Raw genomic sequence first — 22,629 nt, 5'->3', positions numbered from 1 at the left:
GGAGTCTTAAGCACAAGATGCTGAGGGAAAATGCCAGATAACAAAAGAATGCTGGAAGGGCTCATATCACCCAATTCTGTTTATATTTTAGGACACGCACCATTATTTCATGCACTACTAAGAAAGAAAAGTTATCCAAGATGGGGAGTCTAATAGGGTCCCCACCAAAAAGGCTGGACCCCAAGGGCTGTGTGTACAGCGTAAATGTGATAAAGCAAAAACAAAAGGAGATAAAACCCCTGCCTTGCAGAAAGAACAGCACGAAAACCCATGCTCAGGTCAGCACACTGTGGGGAAGGAGGATGGTTCTCCTGCGAATCCAAACCACAAACCTACTTTGGGGTCTGAGTCACACCACCATTGTGCCCCCCACCAAAACACCCTCCAGCAGAGACTTTTAAATATGAAGTGGTCTCAGGCTGAGAGTGCCCCCAGGTGACTGAGAAGCCTACATCATTCCAGGTGTAAGGCACCATCAATGTAAAATGTGCTCCTACTTCATAGATGCTGACGTGTGAAAAATGTGCTTCTTAGAACTGAGGAAATTAGATATAAATTCCAATACAGATAAAACTGAACTATAGACCTGGGCAGCTGAGGACAACGGTGGCTGCCTGGGTCCCCCCCCACCAGCCTCTCAAAATTTCCTTGAAAACAACACCAGCAAGAAGAGAAAAGTAAAACCACTACAATGTGACCTCAGAGAACACCCAGACTTCAACACAGTATAAGCAGAAGAGAACTATGCCAGCCCCGGCCTGCGGTCTCCTCACACTCCCACCCAACCCCTGCTCCCCCACGAGACTCTGTGGCAGATAAAAGGAGGATGAGAGAAACTATGGAGAGGAGAGGAGACAGGACCTGGCAACAGGGCTCAAAGTTGTTCTAAATCACCTTCAGGAAGACAAGGTCCATCTTAAGTCTGAAAATACGAAAACAATAAAGAAGAAAGACACCAAGGTAAACCAGAGCACTGACCACAGGAAAGGGACTGAAAAGAAATGCGCATTTGAAGGGCGGCCTTCAACACACGCAGCCTTCAGCACACCCAGCTTTGGGGAGGAAAAAAAGGGCAAAAAAGAAAGAAGTACCTTTGAAATGGTTGGTGAAAGGTAAAGGCACAAAGAGGAAAATTTAAGGGCCTACAAGAGAAAAAGTACCTCCCAAACTGGAGGATACATAACCCTTTCACCTACCACCAAACTAAAAATCTGCTAAGTTACCTGGACTTGCTTATACTGACAGAAGAGGGTGCCATTGACTTGAAATTCTACAAAACACTCTAATAGTGTTGTATATAAACAGGAGAAAAATTAATAGATCCATAGAGTTACTGCAAAAACCCCTGGAAACAAAAGCACACATCCAATGAGAAAATTCCTCCCCTGAAAAACAACCATGATTCAGATAAAAGTGTAAGACACACCCACAATGCAGGCCAATATACTCAAGCAAGCCTTTAAAGATATGAAAAAACCACCTTGAATTATAAATTTAAAAAGGACCAAAAAAAAAAAAGCCTCTAATAAGAAGGAAAAGAGAGTTGATTGAATTCAGAAGTGAAAAAAAGAATTCAAGGTGCTCAAGAGAGATAAGACTCAAATGAAAATTAGAAAGGGGCATTGAGGAAAAGTAGAAAGACCACCAAGAGAATAAAGATGAATTTAAGAGAAGTAAAAAGGGTCACAGAGAAAGTAGGAGAAATGGAAGACAGGCAAGGAAAGACTAGCATTTGAATTACTGGAGTCTCTGAAGAAGAAAAACAACAATGGAACAGAACTAATATTTCAAACTATAACCAAGAGAGAAATAGGTGAGGGAGATTAAGAGGTACAAACGTCCAGTTACAAAATAAATAAATCACAGGGATGAAATATACAGTGTTGGGAATATAGTCAATAATAATGTAATATTTTTGTGTGGTGACAGATGGTAACTAGACTTATCATGGTGATCATTTTGAAATGTATAGAAATATAGAATCACTACGTTGTGTACCAGGAACTAACACAGTGTTGCAGGTCAATTATACTTCAAAACAAACAAATTCATAGAAAGAGAGACCAGATTTGTGGCTACCAGAGGTAGGGGTTGGGGGAGGGGGAATTAGATGGAGGTGGTCAAAAGGTACAAACTTTCAGTCATAAGATAAAGAAGTACTAGGGATGTAATGTACACCATGATTAATAGAATGAACACTGCTGCATGTTATATATGAAACTTGTTAAGAGAGTGAATCCTGAGTTCTCATCACAAGGAAAAAAAATTTTTTTTCCTTTTATTTTGTATCTATATGTGATGGTGAATGCTCACTAAACTTATTGTGGTAATCATTTCATGATCTATGTAAGTCAAATCATTATGCTTGTACACCTTAAACTTATCCAGTGCTGAATGTCCAATTATCTCTCAATAAAACTGGAAGAAAAAAATTACAACCTAGAGAACTTACCAGAAACAATAACAACAAAAGACTTAAATCTACATATTCAAAAGACTCACCAGGTACCTGGGAAAATTAACACAGAATGATCAACTCTGAGACATTTCTTAGTAAAATTGTTGTATTTCAAAGATAAAGAAAAAAGTTCCAAGGTCTCCAGGCAAAAAGATCAAATAACTTACAAAGGCAAAAAAAAAAAATTTTTTTTTTCATCAGACTTTTCAAAAACAAAGCAAGGCAACAGTTGAGCAGCATTAAAAAAATACTTAGAGACTTCCCTGGCAGTCCAGTGGTTAACACTCTGTGCTCCCAATGCAGGGGGCACGGGTTTAATCCCTGGTCTGGGAATTAGGATCCCACATGCAGCATGGCATGGCCAAAAACAAAAACCAAACAAAAACCAAACAATAAAAAAACTTAATAAAAGAAAGTGTGAACCAAGGATTTTATATCCAGCCTAGCTGCCCTTCATAAAAGAACCTAGGGTGTTCTGAATCCATGAGCCTTCTTGAGGAATCTGTCAGAGGATGAGCTTTGTCAAGCTAAGAGATGACTAGAAATCTTTGGCAAAGGGACTTACGGTGAGTGTGTGTACTCACTAAAAACAAACGTGAGGAGGAAGGTAGATGACATTACAAATTTTGAAGTGTGCAAATGAAAACATAAAAGGAGAAGGGACGAATAATCTCACTGGTTGTTATATGGGCAATAGATGGGAGTTTAAGGATATCAATAAAAATGGGTAAACCAGATATTAAAAGGTTAAATAAGAAAACAAGGGACTAAGGGCATTAAAATAGGTTAGGAGTACAGACGTAGCAACTAGAACAAAAATACAACCCTTCCTAAATTAAAAAAACAACCAAAGCTCAAAGAATACACATCTCATAGAAAAAAAACAGCAAATAAAACACATGCAATTACAAAATATTATGACAGAGTTGAGATTCAGCATATCAGTCATATCAATAAATGTGAATGGACTTAACTCATCTATTAAAATAAAAAGATTTTCAATTTGGATTACAGATCAAGACCAAACTATATGCTATATATAGGATGATACCTAAAGCAAATGGATTCTGAAAGGTTAAAATAAAAGCATGGACAAATCCATACTGGGCAAATGGGAAAAAATAGGAAAGCAGAGGTAGTGATGCTGATAAGAAAATTCAAGCCCTCAAAGCATTAAATGTGACAAGGCAGGGCACTTTTTAATGCTGAAAGTCCCAATTCATAAAGAAGATATAACACTTATGAATAGGTGTGCACCAAATAACATTATGAACCTTATGAAGTAAAAACTACAGGAGATGGAAGGATACATAGATAGAAACACATTAATAATAGGAGACTTTAACACACCATTCTCAGTACAAGACGGATCAAATGGACACAAATTAAGTAAGGAGGTAGAAGACCTAAACAACACAATCAGTAAAGTAAATCTTACAGGTATATAGCAAGTCCTACACCTGATAATAGAAAAAAACACCTTTTCAAGTGCCCATAGACTATTCACGAAAACAGTTTAAAAGATCAGTAAATTCCATACAGTAGAAACATTAGATGACATTCTCTGATCACACAGTGCAATAAAACTAGACATTACTAACAAAAACAAAAAGGCCCTTCCATATGGAAATTAGAAACCTTCCTGGAGACAAGTCTTGGGTGCTGGGAGCTTGTGAGAGTTCTCTTCTGGTGGCTTCTGGTTTTTCAGTGGAATGGAAGCAAGGTCAGCGGCTGACTGTGAATAGTGAGCAGAGGTGTTGGGGGCTGAGGAGAGGGGAGGGGTGGGAAATGCAGCTGGTTTCCAGGCAGCACCGAGGGCCCCGTGGAGATGTGTGGTTGGGAATTTAAAGAGTGGTGGTGTGCTTTTTCCTGCACTTGGCTGCACAGCTGCAGGTGTGGAGTAGGTAGAGCCAGGTTTAACTGGAGTTGGGTTTTGCCAGCTGAGTGTGACAAAGGGGACAAGGGGCTTGGGGTGTGTTCAGGGAGTTACGTTGACACTGGAAGGTAGATTCTCTGCTGGCGAGGAGGGAGATGAGGACAGGCGAGGGACCATGAGAAGGTGGGCAAGGCAGTGAATGTGGAGGTCCTGGAGGGCAGAGGCTCACTGGGGTACCAGAGGGAGTGAGGTGGGAGGTGGTCAGGGCTAGGGAGAGATGCTTGAAACTGGAGGTGACCGAGCTGAGGGTATGACTGTAGTGGGTGGCCTTGAGACGTCTGGGGAAAGATGGTGAAATCCCCAAGATCAAGACAGAGTGAGCGAGAGGGTCCAAGGAGTGACCCAGGGCAGGCATGTGGTGGGTGGGTAGCAGGTGGTATAGACTGAGGACCTGGGATTCAGAGCTGGGATTTTAGGGAGAAAGAGATATGGTGCTCTCCTGCGGGGGACATGCAGCCCTGCCCTGGGAAGTCTGAGCGGGGAGGCATAGTCCTGCCCTTGGTGATTCTGAGGGGAGAGACACAGATCTAAGAGGGAAGTCTGAAGGGGGAGGCACTTCCCTGCCCTGGACGCCTGGTCAGAAGGGGAGTCCCAGGCTGATGGGGAGACAAGTTCCACTAGCTTTTGCATGGCATTTGGGGTTGTCCAACTTTGTCCAAACGTTGCCCAAGCATTGGAAGGTCCAGACACACCCACCTCATCATGTCCTGATCACCCCTTCGGCACGTGCTGTTCTGTGTGCCTGAAAGGCCCCTCCCCCCTTCCACTTTTGGGTCTCATCAATTAATGCCCACCTCCAACAGCACCCCCCTGAGGCTTCCAGTCTGCAGTCTTGGCATTAGTCATCTTCTTTCTGGGGGTGCCACCCCAGTGGGTATACTCCTTTGCCTCTGCATTTACTATGCTTCCTCCTTTTCTGTCTGGCGTCAGACTGTCTGGGTCCAGGCTGTGCCTTCTTCCCCCAGCTCATTCCCATCCGAGGGCATGGAGCAGCCGCTCAATCCACGCACGTCTGCCCCAGACCCTGCAAACACCGCCCAGGGCCCCGGACACCTGCTTGGGCCATTCCCTCATTCAATTCATTCACTCACTCACTCATTCACTCATTGGAACCTATCAGAGTGGCTCCTGCTGAGGGTGGGGTCAGTGTCCTCCCCCATCAGGCCCAAGCTCAGGAACGTGGCCGGGGCCCAGAGGCTCTAAGCCCCTGGGTGCTGATGCTGAGCCCTTCCCTCTACCCCCTGCCCATCCTGGCAGATCCTCAGCAGGGGCGCCAACCCCGTCACGGTCTCTGCAGCTTGGCCCCGTGCTCCTGGATGGCAGTGAGCAGCGTGTCGGCGGCCGCCTGCCCGCGGAAGGGGCTGGTGGAGCCCAGGCTGTCCGCAGCCGTCCAGATGAGGTTGGGCAGCTCTGCCATCGTGAGATGCTTCATGATCTCCTGTAGCAGCGGGATGGAGGCGGCTGTCACCATGGTCACCTGTGCTGGGCACCCACCTCCCCGCCTCCATCGTAGCCCTTCTCACTTGCTCCAGGCTCCCCAAGTCTCTGAGCACTTCCAGTTGCCTGAGCCCCGCGCCTCTGGGTCCCCCAACATGTGCACCCATTTTGCAGTCTGCACATCTCCTGCACGTCTCTCTGCGCCAACCGCAGCCCAGGGGCAGGAAGAGAGGGCGTGATGCCCAACAGGAGGTGGGGACACGGCTCCCTTCGTCACTCAGACCCCAGCGCTTGTCCCGAGACACTCGTGGCCGGGCCAGCCTCCTCTCTGCCCCTCCTCTGCCCGGTCCTCACTCCGTGGGATCCCTCACTGGCTGGCCTCAGCCCGGCTGGGTGCTCGTCTCGTGCCAGGCCCCAGTCCTCCTGCTTACAGGGTTTTAACCCAGAGCAATTGAACTTCTAAGGATCTTCAAGGTGACCTTGGCCAACCCCCAGGCCTGGGAAGGCGTGTGGGCTGCCCTCATTCATGGCGCCTGGTAGGGCTGGGCAGGACCAGGCTGAATCCAGAACCCGGGGCTCCTATCCCGTAGCAGAGTCTGCCCAGGAGCCCCACCCTGCTCGCTGCCCATATTCTCCCAGGAGTGACCCTAAAGGTCCAGGGAGGTGGGTGTCACCTCCCACACCAAACCCTGAGCAGGATGCAGGGGTTCTCGGGAAATGCCAGGTCGGGGTGGGATCCCTGCTCCACAGCCTCAGACCACAGTCTCCTAGGGGGAGACTGCCCAGGCAGAACCTTCTGGAAAGACTTAGAGCAGGGTTTCCCAATATGGTAGCCACCAGTTATACCAAGTTATTTAACTCTAAATTTAATTAAGTAAAATTTAAAATTCAGTTCTTCAGCTGCACTACCACAGTTTTTTTTTTTTTTTTTTAATTTGGCTGTGCCACGCAGCTTGTGGGATTTAGTTCCCCAACCAGGGATGGAACCCGAGTTCTAACCACTGGACTGCCAGGGAACTCCCTGCACTACCCACATTTCAAGTGCTCAGTAGCCACATAGGGACAGTGGCCACCTTGAAGAGTGCAGATACAGACACTTCCTCCTTTCAGAAAGTTCTGCTGGAAAGCTCTGACTCTGAGCATCTGATAACCAAAGGAAGACAGAATGCTGGTGATGGATATACTTGGGAAGCCTGATAGACAATTATAATGCTTGCAAGGATGTTAAGAGGGTAAAATGTTCCCTTGCATGTTAGGATATTTGTTGAGATGTTTGAAAGTCTGTTAGGATGTTTGCGTGTATATTAGATACAAAAAATAAATATTAAATAATGGATGTGAGAATATTTATTACAGTCTTATTCTTCTAAAATTTTGGGAAAATGTTTGTGAGAATGTTAGGTTATCAGTTATTGGTTAGAATGTTAAGATAATTTAAATGGCATATTTGTAGCTAAAAATAACTTCTTGTGTTAGAACATCAGGCTATTAAAAATGTGGTTAGAACATTTGTTATAAGATTACATTTAAAATTGTTTGCTAAAATGTTAAATTTTGGTTAAAGTTCTAGTACTTAGAATGTTTTTGAAGAAATTCAACTTGAAATGGTGGTTAGACTCTCAGAATCCCAGAATACTACAATCTCAGGATTGGTAAATACATTTGAGGTAACTTCTTTTAACCCAGAGCATGAATAAATGTGAGATGGAAGTGGCAGTGATGGTGGTGATGGTGGTGGTGAGGTGGTGGTAATGGTGGTAATGATGGTGGTTCTGTGGTGATGGTGGCTGGTAGTGACAGTGATGGTGGTGATGGTGAGGTGGTGGTGGTGATAGTGGTGGTGATGGCGATGGTGCTGGTGGTGATGGTGGTGGTGATGGTGTGGCGCTGGTGATGATGATAGTGGTGGTGATGAAGGTGTAAGTATACAAGACCACATGGGGAATAAGACCAGGACAGACTTGGGACCAGAACCCAGGTCTGTTCTCCATCCAAACCTTCCCAGCACTATCATCCCTTGACTGGCAGACCCTCCCATCCTCTCCCCCTTCTGTGCTCTGTGCATTGCTGCTTCCTGTCCAAGGAGAGCCAGGGCTGAACACCCACTCCCTGTGCGCAGGGACCATGCGGAATGGGGCAGGCTGCCCTTCTCAGGTCCTGGACCCAATGTTCCTAGACACTCAGCCCACCTGAGAGCCCAAGTGCTCCAGGGCCCCTTAACTGCTGGCCCCCACTGAGCTGGCCCCCAGGGGACCCTTCCCCCCAGCCCCGTCTTTGCCCCCAGCCCGGGTCCTTTGGCATAAACTGAAGCCATACCACATTTCCCCATTCTGGCCCTGGACAGCTGAAGTGTTGGCCCCAGGACTTTAGATGTTTCTGTACTAAACTTTATCAGATTGACTTCAGCAGGCTGACAGCCCACTGTGGCCACAGAGAGCACGGGTTTGGGAGTCAAACAGGGCTGGATTCAAAACCCACTGGGCACCTACTGGCCAAAAGTGCTGCCACTTTTTCATCATCTGGTTCAACTCGGTTCCACCTAATGGGTGTTTACTGAAGCCTGGCTCTACCACCAGGGCCTGTGCTGGGCCCAGACGAGACCCCACTTCTGGCCTGGGGAGACTGACAAGCACAGCACATACAGGGATCTTCATTAGTCATGGGTTCAACGCAAGAAGGGACCAGCTGAAGTCACCACAGCGGAGACATCGTGAACTGACCACTCAGAACATGAGGCCCCACGAAACACGGCCAGTCCAGCCAACGCCAGTGTCAAGCCCGTGCCCTGTGCCCCAGTCTCGCTCATCTTCAGAAAAGACACAATGCACATAGGTACAGACGGTCACAGAGACATGGGATTTCACTGGGATGATGAAAGGGATGCCAGGGAACTGCTGGACACCCCAAGCCACGGACCGAGGAGGGTCTGGCCACGGGAGATCAGATGACAGCAGAAAGGGGGAGACACGATATGCCTTTGAAGAAGGAGGGTTTGGCTTTCAGAGGATGATGAGAGGCCTCTGGGAAAATGGGGAAGGCGGGGCTATATCTGCAGATGGTCATCCTGCAAAATCAGTCTCAATGGGAAGGACATCGTATGGTGCCTCAGAGGACACCTACCATGGGAGCCACCCTGCCAGTGCCATTTATTAGGAGCTCCTGGTGGCTGGAACCTCTTTGGCACCACTCTGCCCATTTCACAGAGGAAGACTGAGGCTCAGACAGAAGGGGTTTGTTTGCTCAAGGTCGCACAGCCACGAGAGACAGAGCTGGGACTCAAGTCTGACCCCAGAGTCTATCTCAAGCCCCTCCTCCAATTCCCCCTCCCCCAACTCCCCCTTCCCAGGCCAGGGGCCATGCACTTCCAAAGCTCTCAGTTAATCCCCAGAGATGCAGGCGAGATCCCGGCCTTGGTTTTAATACTCACACCCTGGCCCCAGCGGGAGCCCGGTCAGAGGGGCGGTGGTGGGGCTTAGAGCAGAGCATGGCCACGCCCCCCCACCTGGACTTGCCCAGGATTCTAAGGGCTTTGACCTTGATGACTTGGGAGTTGCCGGGCTGGAAGACTCAGTCCTTCGAGAGCGCCTTCTCCCAGGGGCTGCGGGGGGGGGGGGGCGGCCTTCTGGTCCCTACCGCTCCAGAGTGGGGCTCCATCCGCGCTGGCCTGGGAAAGCTGCTCGGGGGACGGTGCTTGCACCTGCGAGGCTTCCCCTGCTGGCCAGGGGCGGGATTGGGCAGGGTTGAGGGCGGGCAAGGGTGGGCTTGGGGTCTAGGTTGGGACCCGTAGGAGGTAGGGCAGTATCATCTGAAATCAGGGTCATGCCTGTGTCCAAGTTTGGGGTTGGGAGTCAGTGGGTCTGGGGGTCAGGACAAGGCCATTACTGGGCTTATGGCTGAAGTTAGAGGGTGGGTCTGGGGGAGATTTGGGTTGAGTTGAGTTCAGGAGTGCTGGTGTGGGTTCGGCTGAGGCTGTGGTTAGGGGTGGGAGTGGGTCCACTGTGGTGGTCCTCAAAGGCTCACCTCTGTGGCGCATCAGGAGTTTGTAGAGATGGCCCACCCCTTCCAGGCTGGAGCACTGGGTGGCCTTGTCTGGGTCCTGGCACAGGATACCCAGCATGCCCACCAGCTGCCCAATCCGTCTGAAGTCCTCTTTTGGCTGTGGTGAGAGTGCAGGCGAACCACTGACGCAGATCACCACCCTGCCACGTACTTACTCCAGCACGGCCAGTGCCAGCAAGGATCCCCTCAAACTGTGTGCCAGGGCTGGGATTCGGGTCTGGGAAAAATGTAAGGGGTGGCCAAAAAGCTCAGAAGTCAAGAGAAATACTGTTTTAATGTAATATTTATAAAAATCAAAATGAATGTAAAAGATCCATCAGGAACAAAGTTGCAAAATTGTAAATAAAGACAGGATCTGAGCCTGCACTTCCATGACCTTGCCTCACTCACCTCTCTCTAATCCCGGCCCTGGTTCCAATAAAACTTTATTCACAACAACAGGTGGCCAGCCCATGGGGCATAGTTTGCTGATTTAATGGTTTAAAACATCCCACTAAAATATTTATCTTGCTTGCAGAGTGTTTTGGCACCTCCACAAATCTTGTGCCAGAGGCAAGTGCCTGACTTGCCTCTCCCAGACCCGGTCTTGTGTTGCAGAAGTTGATTTTGAGTAAATTGAAGACACTTTGAACCCCTGGAGAGGGATCCTCCTCACCAAAGGAACGCTGGAGGGAGGTCTGTGCATTGCCAGCTTGCCTGTCCATCTTCATTAGAAAGGCACGCCCGCCAGGCGCCAGGCTGACGAACTAATTTCCTCATCTCTCCCGTGAGTCTCCGGGAGGAATTGATGCTGATTTTGGTTGATAAACGCAGAACCACTCACTACCTGAGCACGTGCTGATGTTCATTCAACCCAAGTGCGTCAGTGGCAGATGGTGGTTAGGCTGTGATCCGTGAAACGATGGCGATCGTGATGGACGAGGGCGGAGGAATGCTGGCTGCTCCGCGCAGCGCTGCCAACCCTAGTCTGGGGCACGGCTGCACACTTTATGGGCCCTTTCATGGTCCCCCACCCCCATCTGATTCCCCCTGTATCCCTCTGACGAGGACTGTTTCCTCCCGTTTCCCTGAGAAACAGGCTCAGGGTGGAGAGCCTGCCTGAGGCTTCAAGGTGCTTTGGCAGGAGCCCAGTCTCTTGAGTCAGGGGTCAGGGCGCCTGGGTTCAGCTTCCAGCTGGGAGGCCTCGAGCAGGGGTCCCCAACCCCCAACCCAGCCTGTTTCCTTGTGTGTAAAAAGGGGGATTACTTGGCCAGGCCACAGGGGACTCGGGGATCCAGCCTGTCCTGGTGGCAGGGACCCCGTGCGCCTCGGCATGCTCTGGGAGAAGGGCGGCTTGGCAAGCGCAGCAGAGGGGGTGTGGATGTGGCGCCAGAGGGCCGGGTACTCACGTCCAGGTAGTGGTGTGGCTCAGGAATTTGAGGAGGGCCATGCAGCTGTGTATAGCCCGCTGCCGCTCGTGTGCCTTCTCTGACGCCAGCCAGACGTACATGTGCTGCAGGTGGGCGGGGGCAGGGAGGGGTGCTGCAGCCTGGGACCCCGGCTCTGGTCAGGTTCCGCCCCCAGCTCAGGCCACGCCCACCACCAGCCCAGACCACCCCCCTGGGTTCAGGCCCCACCCACCTTTGGCCCAGGCTCCACCCATCAGCCCAGATCACACTTATCCTCAGCCTGGGCCACACCCCTCGGCTCAGCCATTTCCTTGGCTCAGGCCCAGCCCACCCTGGTCCCAGGCTCCGCCCACCGGCCTAAGCCACACCCACTCAAGACCAGACCACATCCTCAGCTCAGGCCCCTCCCACTCCCAGCTGAAGCTCAGGCCCCAGGACGGCCACCACTCCCCCCGTCCAGCCTTCCTTGTCCCATTTCACAGCCTTGGCTAATCTCTCTGCTCCTGGCAGCCCCGCCCCAAGAGAAGGAGTCATTTCTTTCTTTTGTAGCTGACACGCCCCTCCTGCTCAAAGCCCTTTGAGGCTCTTGGTTTTTAACCTGTTTCCCCCGCAATGCACCTCTTTCCAGAGCAATGCTTTTCTGTGCACACCATAAAGGCACAGAATTACAAAGGAATACAAAGGCGTATTGAAACAGTTGTGCTGAACACTTTAAACCACATTTGAGCCTCTTCGTTAAGGGGATGTATGATTAGAGTTAGTGATTCTGACGTTGGATGAGGATAAAGTGTTGGGAGATTCTGTGACTCGGTCACGTCCTGTGACAGCCACCGTGCCTTCTGTTGGTGGCAGACAGCCACTGCTGGCGCTGCTGCGGTCTGCTGCCAACACCCCCAGGGAGGGGCATGCTACTTTGAAGCTCGAGGTGAGGGAAAATGCAGACCGTGTTTCCTCCTGGCCATTCTCATACACCCCGACTTCCTTCCGTGCACCCCAGGTCGGGAGCCCCTGCTGCAGCGGCTCCCTTCACCTCCACAGGGTCCCCAAGCCTGAGGTGGCCTGGCCCCTGCTGACCTAACCTCACCCTGACCCACTGCCCCCTGTCTCCGCTCTGTCCCCAGGCTCCAGCCACGCAGACCCTCCCTCCATTCTGGCTCACTGTGCTCGCTGAGGCGGCTCAGCTTTGCCCCCGCGTGCCCTCTGCTCGAGGGCCCTCCCTGCCCCTCCTCTCCCCTCCCCTCCTGCCCATCGGCCCTCTCAATCCTCACTCAGGAGGAGCCCCGCTGGCCCCGACCTCCACCCTCCCAGCAGAGACGACCTCCCCTGACTGGGCCTCCCCCGACCCTGGACTGTCCCTTTCTGTTGGCTGGTCTCCCTCTTACCAGGGAGGGACATCCAGAGGGCAGTGACAGAGTGGGTGCACTTGTGAGACCCCTCGCAGCTGGGGACCTGCTGCAGGTGAGGTTCTCTCAGGCGGAAGGAGGGCAGGTCCCGCCAGGGCCATGTTTCCTCATCAACTCCCTTTATTGTGACATTCACGGCCCACTGGCCACCAGGCTGCACCTGCTGCCCCCCCCACCCCAGCTTGTCCCAAACTACTGTGATCCCTCACGACGGACAACCCTCGAGCATCTGTGTTCCTGGACCACTCCCCACCCCCGGTTCAGGCCCTGCCTCCTCTGTCCACCCTCTGCCCCACCTGTGCCAGACCCGCACTGCTCCCACCGCCCTCATCGACAGCAGGAAGTGCAGCTCGTCGGCCGTGGGGTTCTGCACGATGAAGCTCTGCAGCATCTGGTCCAGGGCCTCCGAGGTCTTGTTGCAGAGTCTGCGCAGGGACGTGGAGCAGCTCAGGTGGCGGCCAAGCCCCGGTGGGATGAAGGGAGGCCTGAGGCCTCCCGAGGGGCCTGCGTGCATTGGCCTCTCAGGGCCAGTGGTGCCCACTTCCTGCACACTCCCCAGGCCGGGCTGCACACCAGCGAGCTCACACCATGCCCAGGAAGGGCCCCCCATGATCCCCACTGGGCAGCTGGGGAAAGTGGGCAGGGGGGGTCTGCACCTGCCCCAGGGCACAGGTTTCTCAGCGGCCGAGGGAAGTTCATTTCCAAGTTCACGGGCGTGCGACCTGCACAAGACCTGGCTCAGAAGGCTCCACGTGCTCAGTTTAATGCTCTGCTGTCGCCACCTTGACATTCTCAAAAAGGTTTAAACAAAGGCTCCACGTTTTCATTTTGCACTGGTCCCGATTCCTGGGTCTCATACAGGAGAATCCCCCCCTCCACCACAGTCTTTGCTGCTTGGCTAGCCAGGACTGTTCAGGGAAGGAGGGGCCACAGGGAGTTCTCACTGGAGCAGAGCCCTGGGACGCTGGCCATCAATTCCCTGCGGGCCCCGGGCAGCTCACTGAGCCCACCTTTGCCACCTCAGTTACCCTTGTCACTTGAGAACTAGGCTGGAGCCAGCCCCCTGCCAGGGTGGAGGTGGACACGGGATGCAAATGAACAGGTCCCACAGCCCAGTGCCTGGCTCCCGGCTGCATTTCCTGGGGGAGCCAGCATGAGGTCGTCATCTGGTAACTGGGGCGCCCTGGACTCCCGCAGGGCTGGGGTGTAGGCAGACGACACCCTTCTGGAGGGCAGCTGCAGTGGTGTTGCCCTGGGTCCGGGGGGCCCCTCACTCTCGCCCTACACCCAAGCTGCTTCTCTGTCCGGTTCCAGCCTGGACTCAGCCTGGGGGTGTGGCATGAAGAGCAGGGCCCAGAGGGCAGGGGTGGAGTTCAACGCTGATTCTCCCTCCAGACACCTCCATTTCTCTGAGCTGGTTTCCTCGCTCTCTGGACGGGTCGCTGCTGGGAAGGTGAGCTAACGCACATGCTGGGCCTGGCACACAGCAGGTGCTCAGTTAACACCGGCTCCCTGCCCTTTGCAGGGGACTTAAAGTGGGCGCAGGGCGGGAGTGGGGCCGGGCCAGACGGCACGCGCCCCCTGGTGGCGGCTTCCCGCAATGGCAGGCGTCTCCCCGCAGTTCGGCTTCCCTTTAACAGAACTCGGGAGGGGATGGGCTTCTGGCCGGGGGTAGAGCGCGTATCAGAGCTCCTTCCTCCCGCCACTAGGGCGGGCCGGACCAGACCAGCTGCAGTAGATGCATCGGTGACACTGAGCTGCATGCTCTCAGTGCCGGTAGGGAGGAAGAGAGGCCACTTATATTCCTATTTACAGAGCGCTGCTCTGCTCCAGACACGGGTCACCCAGGGTCTCCTTTCACTCCGAGTGTTAAGACCGTTAGCTCTAGGATTATCATCTCCATTTTACAGGCGGACAAACGAAGGCTCAGAGCAGTTAAGAAACACACCCGGGGTCCCCCCAGCCCTTGCCTGAGGCGGGGGTCAGGGGCCCTGCCGGTCCAGCCCGTCCCCTCCCAAGCCGAGAATAGCAGGCGGAGCTGGATACCCTTCCCGAGGAGCCCCCTCCAAGGGGGGCAGGCTCCAGGTTCGCACCTGTGTGCTGCGCGGCTCCAGAAGGAGGCAGGTGTGTTTCTCCAGGACTTCCAGCTGCGGCAAGGACAACACGCTGTGGAGGCTGATGGACAGAAGCCGAGATCTCTTCTCCAAGGCCAGGGGCGGCCTCATCTTACCGTGTGGAGGGCAAGGCGGAGAGGGCGGGGCCTGGGGGCGCTGCTGGTCAGAACGGAGGGGAGTCGGCAGCCCCGAGTGGCAGCGGCCCCTCTTGGGAGCCAGTGCCTCCTGTTTGCCCAGAGGCTCGTGTGCACACTTGTGCCTCCCGGCCTTCTGCCCCCAGGGCTGTGTTGATCTCCGGGCAGGATTTGTAAGGGACTCCGGGCCTGGCTGGGAGCAGGGGCTTGAGAAGCCCTCAGCCCAGCTCTCTTTACTGGGCAGGCTGGTCTCGCCTGAGCCCTACTTACACCTTTGGGACCTTAGCAGTTCTGTTTTGGCAAATGATGCCAAACTTTCACTCTGAGATCTGAATGAGTAATAATACCGTTTATTGAGTGCCTCCTATGTGCCAGGGCACCTGTTTTACCAGGGGTAGGGCTGCAGGACCTTCCCACGGCTTCTTGAGACCCTCTCCTGACTCCACTTTCCCTCCAGGCAGCCTGCCTCTCTCCTCCCCCTTATCCCCCAGCCCCTAGAAGGGTGGTCTGCACTGACCTCCCAGCTCTCTCCACCCCGCCTCGAGTCCAGCCAATCCGATTGTCACCCTGAACACCCCCTAGTCTACCTAGCGGATGCGAGGCCGTGTCTTGGGCGGCCATCAGTAGCTTTGATGAATTGATCAGCTCCTCCTCAGAACTCCTTCCCCTGCTCCCTGACTCATCTCTCCCCCTCCCCCTACGTCCCCTGTGCTTCAGCTCTGCCCCTTTTCTCACCCTCTCAGCCCCTGGGGCCCCAGCCCACGCCTTGGTCGGCTTCTCCTTTCCATCCCTGGTCTTAAATGCCATCTGGATGCCGACGACCCCAACCATGGGTCTGCAGTCTGGGCCGCACCTGAACTCCACACTCACCGCCCACTGCGCGGTGCCATCAACTCACCATCGACTCAAAGGACAGACATCTTTCTCAAATGTAATCCCCACAAAGGCCGCACCTTGCTCAGCCAAGAGCCAATGTCCCTGCAGTGGCCTGTATGACCTTCCCTGTGACCCCTGGGACCTCACCTGTACCCGCCCCTCACTCACTCCACTCCATCCACTCTGGCCCTTTGCTAGTCCTCCAGCACCCAGCTGTGATGCAGCCTCAGGGCCTTTGCGTTTCCCTTCCCCTTGGCCGGGTACCCGCAGGGCTCACTCTTTCAACTTTCAGGTCTTTGTTCAGTCTCCTTCTTACAGAAGCCTCAGGGTGCTGGATGCACCGGGGTCACTCAATCAATCAATCCTCAGTCAACCAACTTTCGACTCAGCGCTGAGCCTCATTTACTCCATGAGGGTTTTACATTCCCTCCCTGTCTCATCACCCCCACCTCATTTTTCTCCATTATTTTCATCAGTCCTTGATACGCGCGGTCTGCTCATTCCGTGCCCCCTCCCCAGATGTCAGCTCTCAGAGAACGGGGACCTTCCCTGCTGGCTCACAGCTGGGTCCCCAGAGCTCAGAACAGTGCCTAAACATTGTAGGTGCTCAGCAGTTATTCATGGAGTGAATGACAGAGGAATCTGGGGCTTGGAGAGGTGAAGTACCTGGGCTACCTGCTCTGGGGAAGGCCCACCCAGCTCCACTTGCCACCCTGCCCAGTGCAGTGTGGGGCCCTCTGCAGTCTGAGAACAGGCAGCTCTGAAGTCCCTGGCCTCCACTTCCTTGGCAGATTCACCCTGTCCTGGCCAGGTGGGGAGGCTGGTACAGCCTCACCCACCTGTAGCTTCACTGCTAAATCAGGACCCACCTGTGGCCCTGGGATTCCCTCTGGACTCTAGCTTCCCTCCTTTCCCTGGGATGTTGGCTGGAGTCTAGACTCAGTTTCCCTTTGCAATTCCTTGCCCAACTGCTAGAGCCTGCTCTAGACTCTGCCTGTGGCTGGGGTCTTACCATGAATGACTGCTCTGACCTTGAGTGTCTGGGTGGGTCAGCTCACTCTGGAGAGTGGCTGTGCCCCAGTGGCTCTGGCCTCCATAAGCTGCCCACCTCCTACCCACTGTGGCCTGCACTGGCTCAGGTCCCTAGCCCTGCCCAGTAGGGTGTTGATGTCTGATCTCTCCCCTCTCACTGTCCTGCTGGTACCAAGCCTGAGCTGTGAGGCTGCTGTTTGATGCTGAGCAAGGTCCTGTGTGGGGTTGGGGAGCCTACCAGAGGCTGGAGATGATGTGGATGGCCTGTTGGCGAGTCGACGTGCACAGCATGTCCTGGGGCTGCTTCTCCATCAGAAGCTGGAAATCCCAGGTGAAGGCTGAGTCACTCACACCTGGGCCTATCCCACTTCTGCCACCAAGTCTCAACCCTGCCTAAAGACCTTGGTGCCCAGCACCCCCTAACCCACAGGATTATGCTCTAGATCCTCACCTACCCAGGGGGTGTCTCTGTGGCCTGGCCCCCACTTAGACAACTAGAGCATAGACTTTAGAATCAGACAAGTCATGTCTGAATCCTGGCTACTCCCATACGAGTTGCATGACCTTGGGCAAGTCTCCAAACTGCTCTGAGCTTCTTTTATTCACAGATAACATGATGTTGTTGCCCTTGTGTTACACATGAAGCAAGGAATGAGAAGCAGAGTGTCTGAGTCACAGCAGGGGCTCAGTAAATGAGAACTGTTATTATTTTTATTATCACTATATAATTGTCCATCACTTGTGTGTTTCCTCCACTACCCCAGGGGTTCTGTGAGGCCAAAATCTCTAGTAACTAGTGGTGTGAGCTAGGTCAGTATTAGCAGAGTGGATGGTGCTGGCCTTTCTGGGTCTCGGCCACATCAGCTGTGCAGTGGATGTAACTGGCCAGCTCAGGGTCCCTGTAGGAACCACGTCATGGGGGGGCCATGGATGTGCTTCCAGGTGTGAAAGCCTGTGAGGGGCTTGTACACGCTCTAGAAATCCAATCAGCCCAACCTTTTCCAGTGGGTGCCTCTCATGAATGCTGCTGCTCTGAGGGAGCTGCCCCCTCTGTCCCGGGAAGCCCTTCCTCTGCCCCAGGACCTTGCACTCACCATCAGACACTCGAAGAGCTCAGAGACCTGGGAGAGCTCGTAGCTTTGGGTGCCCTCGTTGCGGCTGACAGCCCCCACCAGCATGAGGATGGCCGTGAGGAAGCTCTGCTTCAGGGTTTCGTCCTGGCAAGGGGTCAGGTGGTGGAGCAAGGGGGCGGGGTCAGGGAGTGGGAACACCAGAGGGGCAGGAGAGCCGCAGTCACATGTGGCAGCAGGGCCTCCGCTCAAGGGGACTCAGCAAAGATCACCAGCTCTGGGGCCACGTAGCTGGGGTTTTTTTGATGGGGGAACTGGTGATTTTGTTTAACAATGCGAATACGTTGATGATGCTTAAGCATCAGGAGGTGCCTGTAAGAACCCTTCCTCTGGGGGAGCGGTGACAGGAGGTGCCCCAGACCCTAGCAGGGTCCTGGAGGCAGGGTGTTCTGAGGGGTGATGGGCCTGAGTTTATCTCACCAGGAAAAGAGGGGACATGGAATCGTCTCTCTAGGGCGTTGGGTTGGGCCTTGTGGGGTCACCTGGGGGTGTAGGTGGAGGTGCTTGGTTCTGTCAGAACTGGCTGGATTCCAAGCCCCTCGCCCTCCCGGCCCTGTGGTAGCCCCTTCCCCAGGAGCCCAGGGCCTGTCCCCACTTCTACCCTGCCTCAGGCTGTTGGGGGCCTGGGAGGGTCGTGTCTGGTACTAGAGAGATGGGGATGGGCCGCCCAGAGCTTTGGATCTGGGTGAGACCCAGAGAGTGGGGGGCGCATCTGGGACTCTCCCGGCTGTCATCTGAGGACATCATGGTTCTGTTGCCCATCAGTGACTAGACCTTCTCTGAGGGTTTGAGACTCAGGTCCCAGACCCTGCTCTGCCACCTGCCGGCTGTGGAACCCCGAGGAGGAGGCTGGCCGGATCCTGGCTGTCCTCTTTAGTTATGACTCTTGCCCACTTTGTCCTAACCAAGCTCCCCTCGTGTGGTCCCTGGCACTGCTTCCACCCTCGGGAGTTATCCGGATGCAGCAAGGGCCGGGTGGCTGCACTGTCCATCGGTGGGGCCCCGGGGCTGACCTCTGGCCCTTGTCTCATGTTTCGGACAAGGCGCAGGATCAAAGAGCCATTAACCAGCACACAGCAGGCACCACAGCCAAGCCAGAGCTGTCACGCAAGTCCCTGTTGTGTTGGCCTCACAGCCAGGCTTGCTGCAATCCCGGCCTCGGGAGGGGGAGATTATTATCCAGGAGGAAGAAACTGAGGCACGGGGGCCACGCCGCAGGTGGGCGCAGAGGTGGGACCAGAGGCCAGGATGCAGGGTCCACAGACCGTTCCCCTAATCAGCCCCAGGATCCCCACCCTGGAGGCCCAGCCCTTCATGCAGGGCGGGTCCCAATGTCCCAGTCCCTGGTCGAGGCCTCTGACAGCCCGAGAGCCGGTACCTTCGGGGAGAAGCTGTGCAGTCTCCACTTGACGGGCGTGCTCCGGCCAAACTGCTCCAGGACGGCCCAGACGTGGTCCAGGTGGCGGGCTGCGGCAGCCCCACAGTGAGAGCGATGCCCTGCGGGGGCCGGGAACCAGGGTCACCGATGTGGGGTGGTAGGATCAGGCCTGCCTCTCACCTGGGTGTGTGGAAACTGAGGCCCAGGAAGGGAGGGGACTTGTCTGAGGTCACAGGGCATCTGCCTCCCATCCCTATGCTCTTTAGGACGTGCAACTCTGAGCCCAACCTGGTGGGGGGGGCATCTCTTTATGGGGGCTGGAGGGGGGGTGGGGCAGGAGGGAGAGGTGACTCCTTGGAGGCCTGTTACCCCTTCTTCCCCCACCCCCACCTCTGAGCAGCCCTGTCCCCGAGGTGGGAATGAGGGTCCAGGAAGCAGATGTGGAACAATGAAGAGGACACAGCTGTGATGGGCTCAGCGCGGGACCGGGGTCAGGGCTGAGGGTGTGACCGGGGTCAGGGCTGAGGGTGTGACCGGGGTCAGGGCTGAGGGTGTGACCAGGGTCAGGGCTGAGAGTGTGACCAGAGTCAGGGCTGAGGGTGTGACCAGGGTCAGGGCTCAGAGTGTGACCAGGGTCAGGGCTCAGCATGTGACCAGGGTCAGGGCTCAGAGTGTGACCAGTGTTAGGGCTGAGAGTGTGACCAGGGTCAGGGCTCAGCATGTGACCAGGGTCAGGGCTCAGAGTGTGACCAGTGTTAGGGCTGAGAGTGTGACCAAGGTCAGGTCTTAGTTTGTGACCAGGGTCAGGGCTCAGAGTGTGACCAGGGTCAGGGCTCAGTGTGTGACCAAGGTCAGGGCTGAGAGTGTGACCAGGGTCAGGGCTCAGCGCGGGACCAGGGTCAGAGCTCAGAGCGGGACTGGGGTCAGGGCTGAGGGTGTGACCAGGGTCAGGGCTGAGAGTGTGACCAGGGTCAGGGCTCAGCGCGGGACCAGGGTCAGGGCTGAGAGTGTGACCAGGGTCATGGCTGAGAGTGTGACCAGGGTCAGGGTTCAGGCTGTGACCAGGGTCAGGGCTCAGGCTGTGACCAGGGTCAGGCTAATCCTGTGGTCAGGGTCAGGGCTCAGCGTGTGACCAGGGTCAGGGCTGAGAGTGTGACCAGGGTCATGGCTGAGAGTGTGACCAGGGTCAGGGCTCAGCGTGTGACCAGGGTCAGGGCTCAGCGTGGGACCAGGCTCAGGGCTCAGGCTGTGACCAGGGTCAGGCTAATCCTGTGGTCAGGGTCAGGGCTCAGCGTGTGACCAGGGTCAGGGCTGAGAGTGTGACCAGGGTCATGGCTGAGAGTGTGACCAGGGTCAGGGCTCAGCGTGTGACCAGGGTCAGGGCTCAGCGTGGGACCAGGCTCAGGGTTCAGGCTGTGACCAGGGTCAGGGCTCAGGCTGTGACCAGGGTCGGGGTTCAGGCTGTGACCAGGGTCAGGGCTCAGGCTGTGACCAGGGTCAGGCTAATCCTGTGGTCAGGGTCGGGCAGTTAGGGGTCGGGTGATGGCTGGGTCCTCCCCTCTCTCTGCTTGGGCCACTGGTGGGACGTTTCCAGGAGGGTTCTCAGGTGTGTCCTGACCGTGGTGCTGTTCTCCTCGGCTTGAAGGATCAGCCCAGAGTAGATGAGCAGGAAGGCCTGGGGGAGGGTTCCGCTTCCTGTCCTGAGCCTGACGTATCTCTATCCATCCCTGTGCACCCCGGGCGGCCTGCCACTTCCCCTGTCCAGGCTCCCTGGGCCTCCCTGGGCTCCTGTAGCTGCCCTACCGCCCTGCTCTGGGACTAGCAATCCTCCACCTGGTGGTGAAGCTTCAAGGGTTTGGCTTCAAGTCCTGCTGCCTCGCCCCCGCCCCTCTGTTTCTTTCTGGGGCCCAGGCTTTGTTCTAGGTGTGTGTCCCATGGACAGAGCCCCTGGGCCTGTGAGGTGGGTGGCAGGGGTGCTTGTGGCCCACCTTCTCCAGGGGTTGCTCCTGATGTGTCCGGTCGGGCTTGCTGAGTACCCCCAGCAGCTCCTTGGACCACACTTCTGTGTTCAGAAACTGGACTGGCTTGACGGCCATCTGTGAGCAGATGGGGGCGGGCAGGGCTGGAGAGGTCTCTCCCTCCACCCTGTGAGCCTCTACCAGCCCGGCCTACCCCCACCCACTCCCCACTGGAGCCTGACCATGTCCCCAGCACTGGGCAGGGGCTCGGCTGGCATAGATGCCCAGTGAGTGTCCCCTGAAGGTGGCCCCACCAGCGTGTGTGTGCCTAGAGGGCAGGGCTTGTCTCGTTTTCCCATGGCTGTCTCCCTAGCACCTAGACCAGCGCCCGGCAAGTAGTTGACACTCTGTGAATATTTCTTTGAATGAAAAAAATACTAATAAAAAATATTTTTTTGAATGAATGAAGGAACGAATGAACCAATGATCAAATAAATGAATGAAATGTTTCTTCGAAATATAAAGTCCTAAGATTTCTGCTGTAACGTCGCATGATTTTATCATGATGTACTTCATGGTTTCTCTATTTCCAATGTTTCCACAATTCAACAAGTCTGAGATTTCTGATCCTAAGATTCTTTGAGGTAGAGATACTCCTGATTACGCTCCCAGCCATAAAGTAGAAAAGAAGAAAAGATTGGTAAATGTGAATATACACATTTCAAGACCTTTGTTCCACCAAACCACCATAAATTAAGTTGAAAGACACAGTAGTTTTTTTTTTTTTGTGACCTACTACCCAGAGTTAACATCACTGATAAAGAGTACTTTATAAACCTGTAAGAAAAAGATGACAATCCACTTAAAAATGGAGATATATAAACTTAACCTTGCTAATATTTAAGGAATGGAAATTAAGATTATGTATCATTTTGGCCAAGACTGGCAAATAGCAAAACCACCAAATTTTGTCAAGTAAATGTCCTTTGGTGGGGAGGTGATTGGATTGCACTGAAGTGCAGGTTTGGGCAGTGTTCATTAAAATTTATAACATGCATACATTTCCCCAAGCGATTCCGTTTCTGGGAATCTACCCTAAAGGCGCACTAGCAATGCCATACTTGGAGCACAAGGGCATCCCGCAGCCTTGTGGGCCCGAACACCTGCCCAGAGCGCCCCCTGCAGGCAGGACCGTTTGCACCCCCTCTGGGGTTACTCCCTTGGACCCTGAAATAGAAATTGCTCCGGCCTACATCAGAATTGAGAGGAGCTTGTCTGCCCTGGTTATGTCCCCCACCTGGTCCATTTGCAGAACGCTGGGGTGCA

The 22,629-nt window shown here is 54.1% G+C and overlaps 1 protein-coding gene across 1 annotated transcript in view; it reads right to left on the bottom strand.

The window, feature by feature from the left end:
- LOC118883785 (maestro heat-like repeat family member 5) overlaps window positions 1–22,629 on the bottom strand; it is a 75,531-nt gene that overhangs the window by 21,447 nt on the left and 31,455 nt on the right. Inside the window, 13 exon segments of the mRNA XM_036830929.1 lie at window positions 5,681–5,855; window positions 9,399–9,545; window positions 9,852–9,987; window positions 11,279–11,289; window positions 11,292–11,382; window positions 13,004–13,246; window positions 14,775–14,906; window positions 15,883–15,886; window positions 17,076–17,155; window positions 17,932–18,054; window positions 19,346–19,458; window positions 20,897–21,020; window positions 21,334–21,441. Coding sequence (XP_036686824.1) covers window positions 5,681–5,855; window positions 9,399–9,545; window positions 9,852–9,987; window positions 11,279–11,289; window positions 11,292–11,382; window positions 13,004–13,246; window positions 14,775–14,906; window positions 15,883–15,886; window positions 17,076–17,155; window positions 17,932–18,054; window positions 19,346–19,458; window positions 20,897–21,020; window positions 21,334–21,441 — 1,487 coding nt within the window.

This window comes from Balaenoptera musculus, chromosome 17 (genome assembly GCF_009873245.2).
Source record: "Balaenoptera musculus isolate JJ_BM4_2016_0621 chromosome 17, mBalMus1.pri.v3, whole genome shotgun sequence".
Taxonomy (NCBI): Eukaryota; Metazoa; Chordata; class Mammalia; order Artiodactyla; family Balaenopteridae; genus Balaenoptera; species Balaenoptera musculus.
Note: the sequence above shows the minus strand (reverse complement) of the source record. Positions and strands in the feature narration are given on the sequence as shown.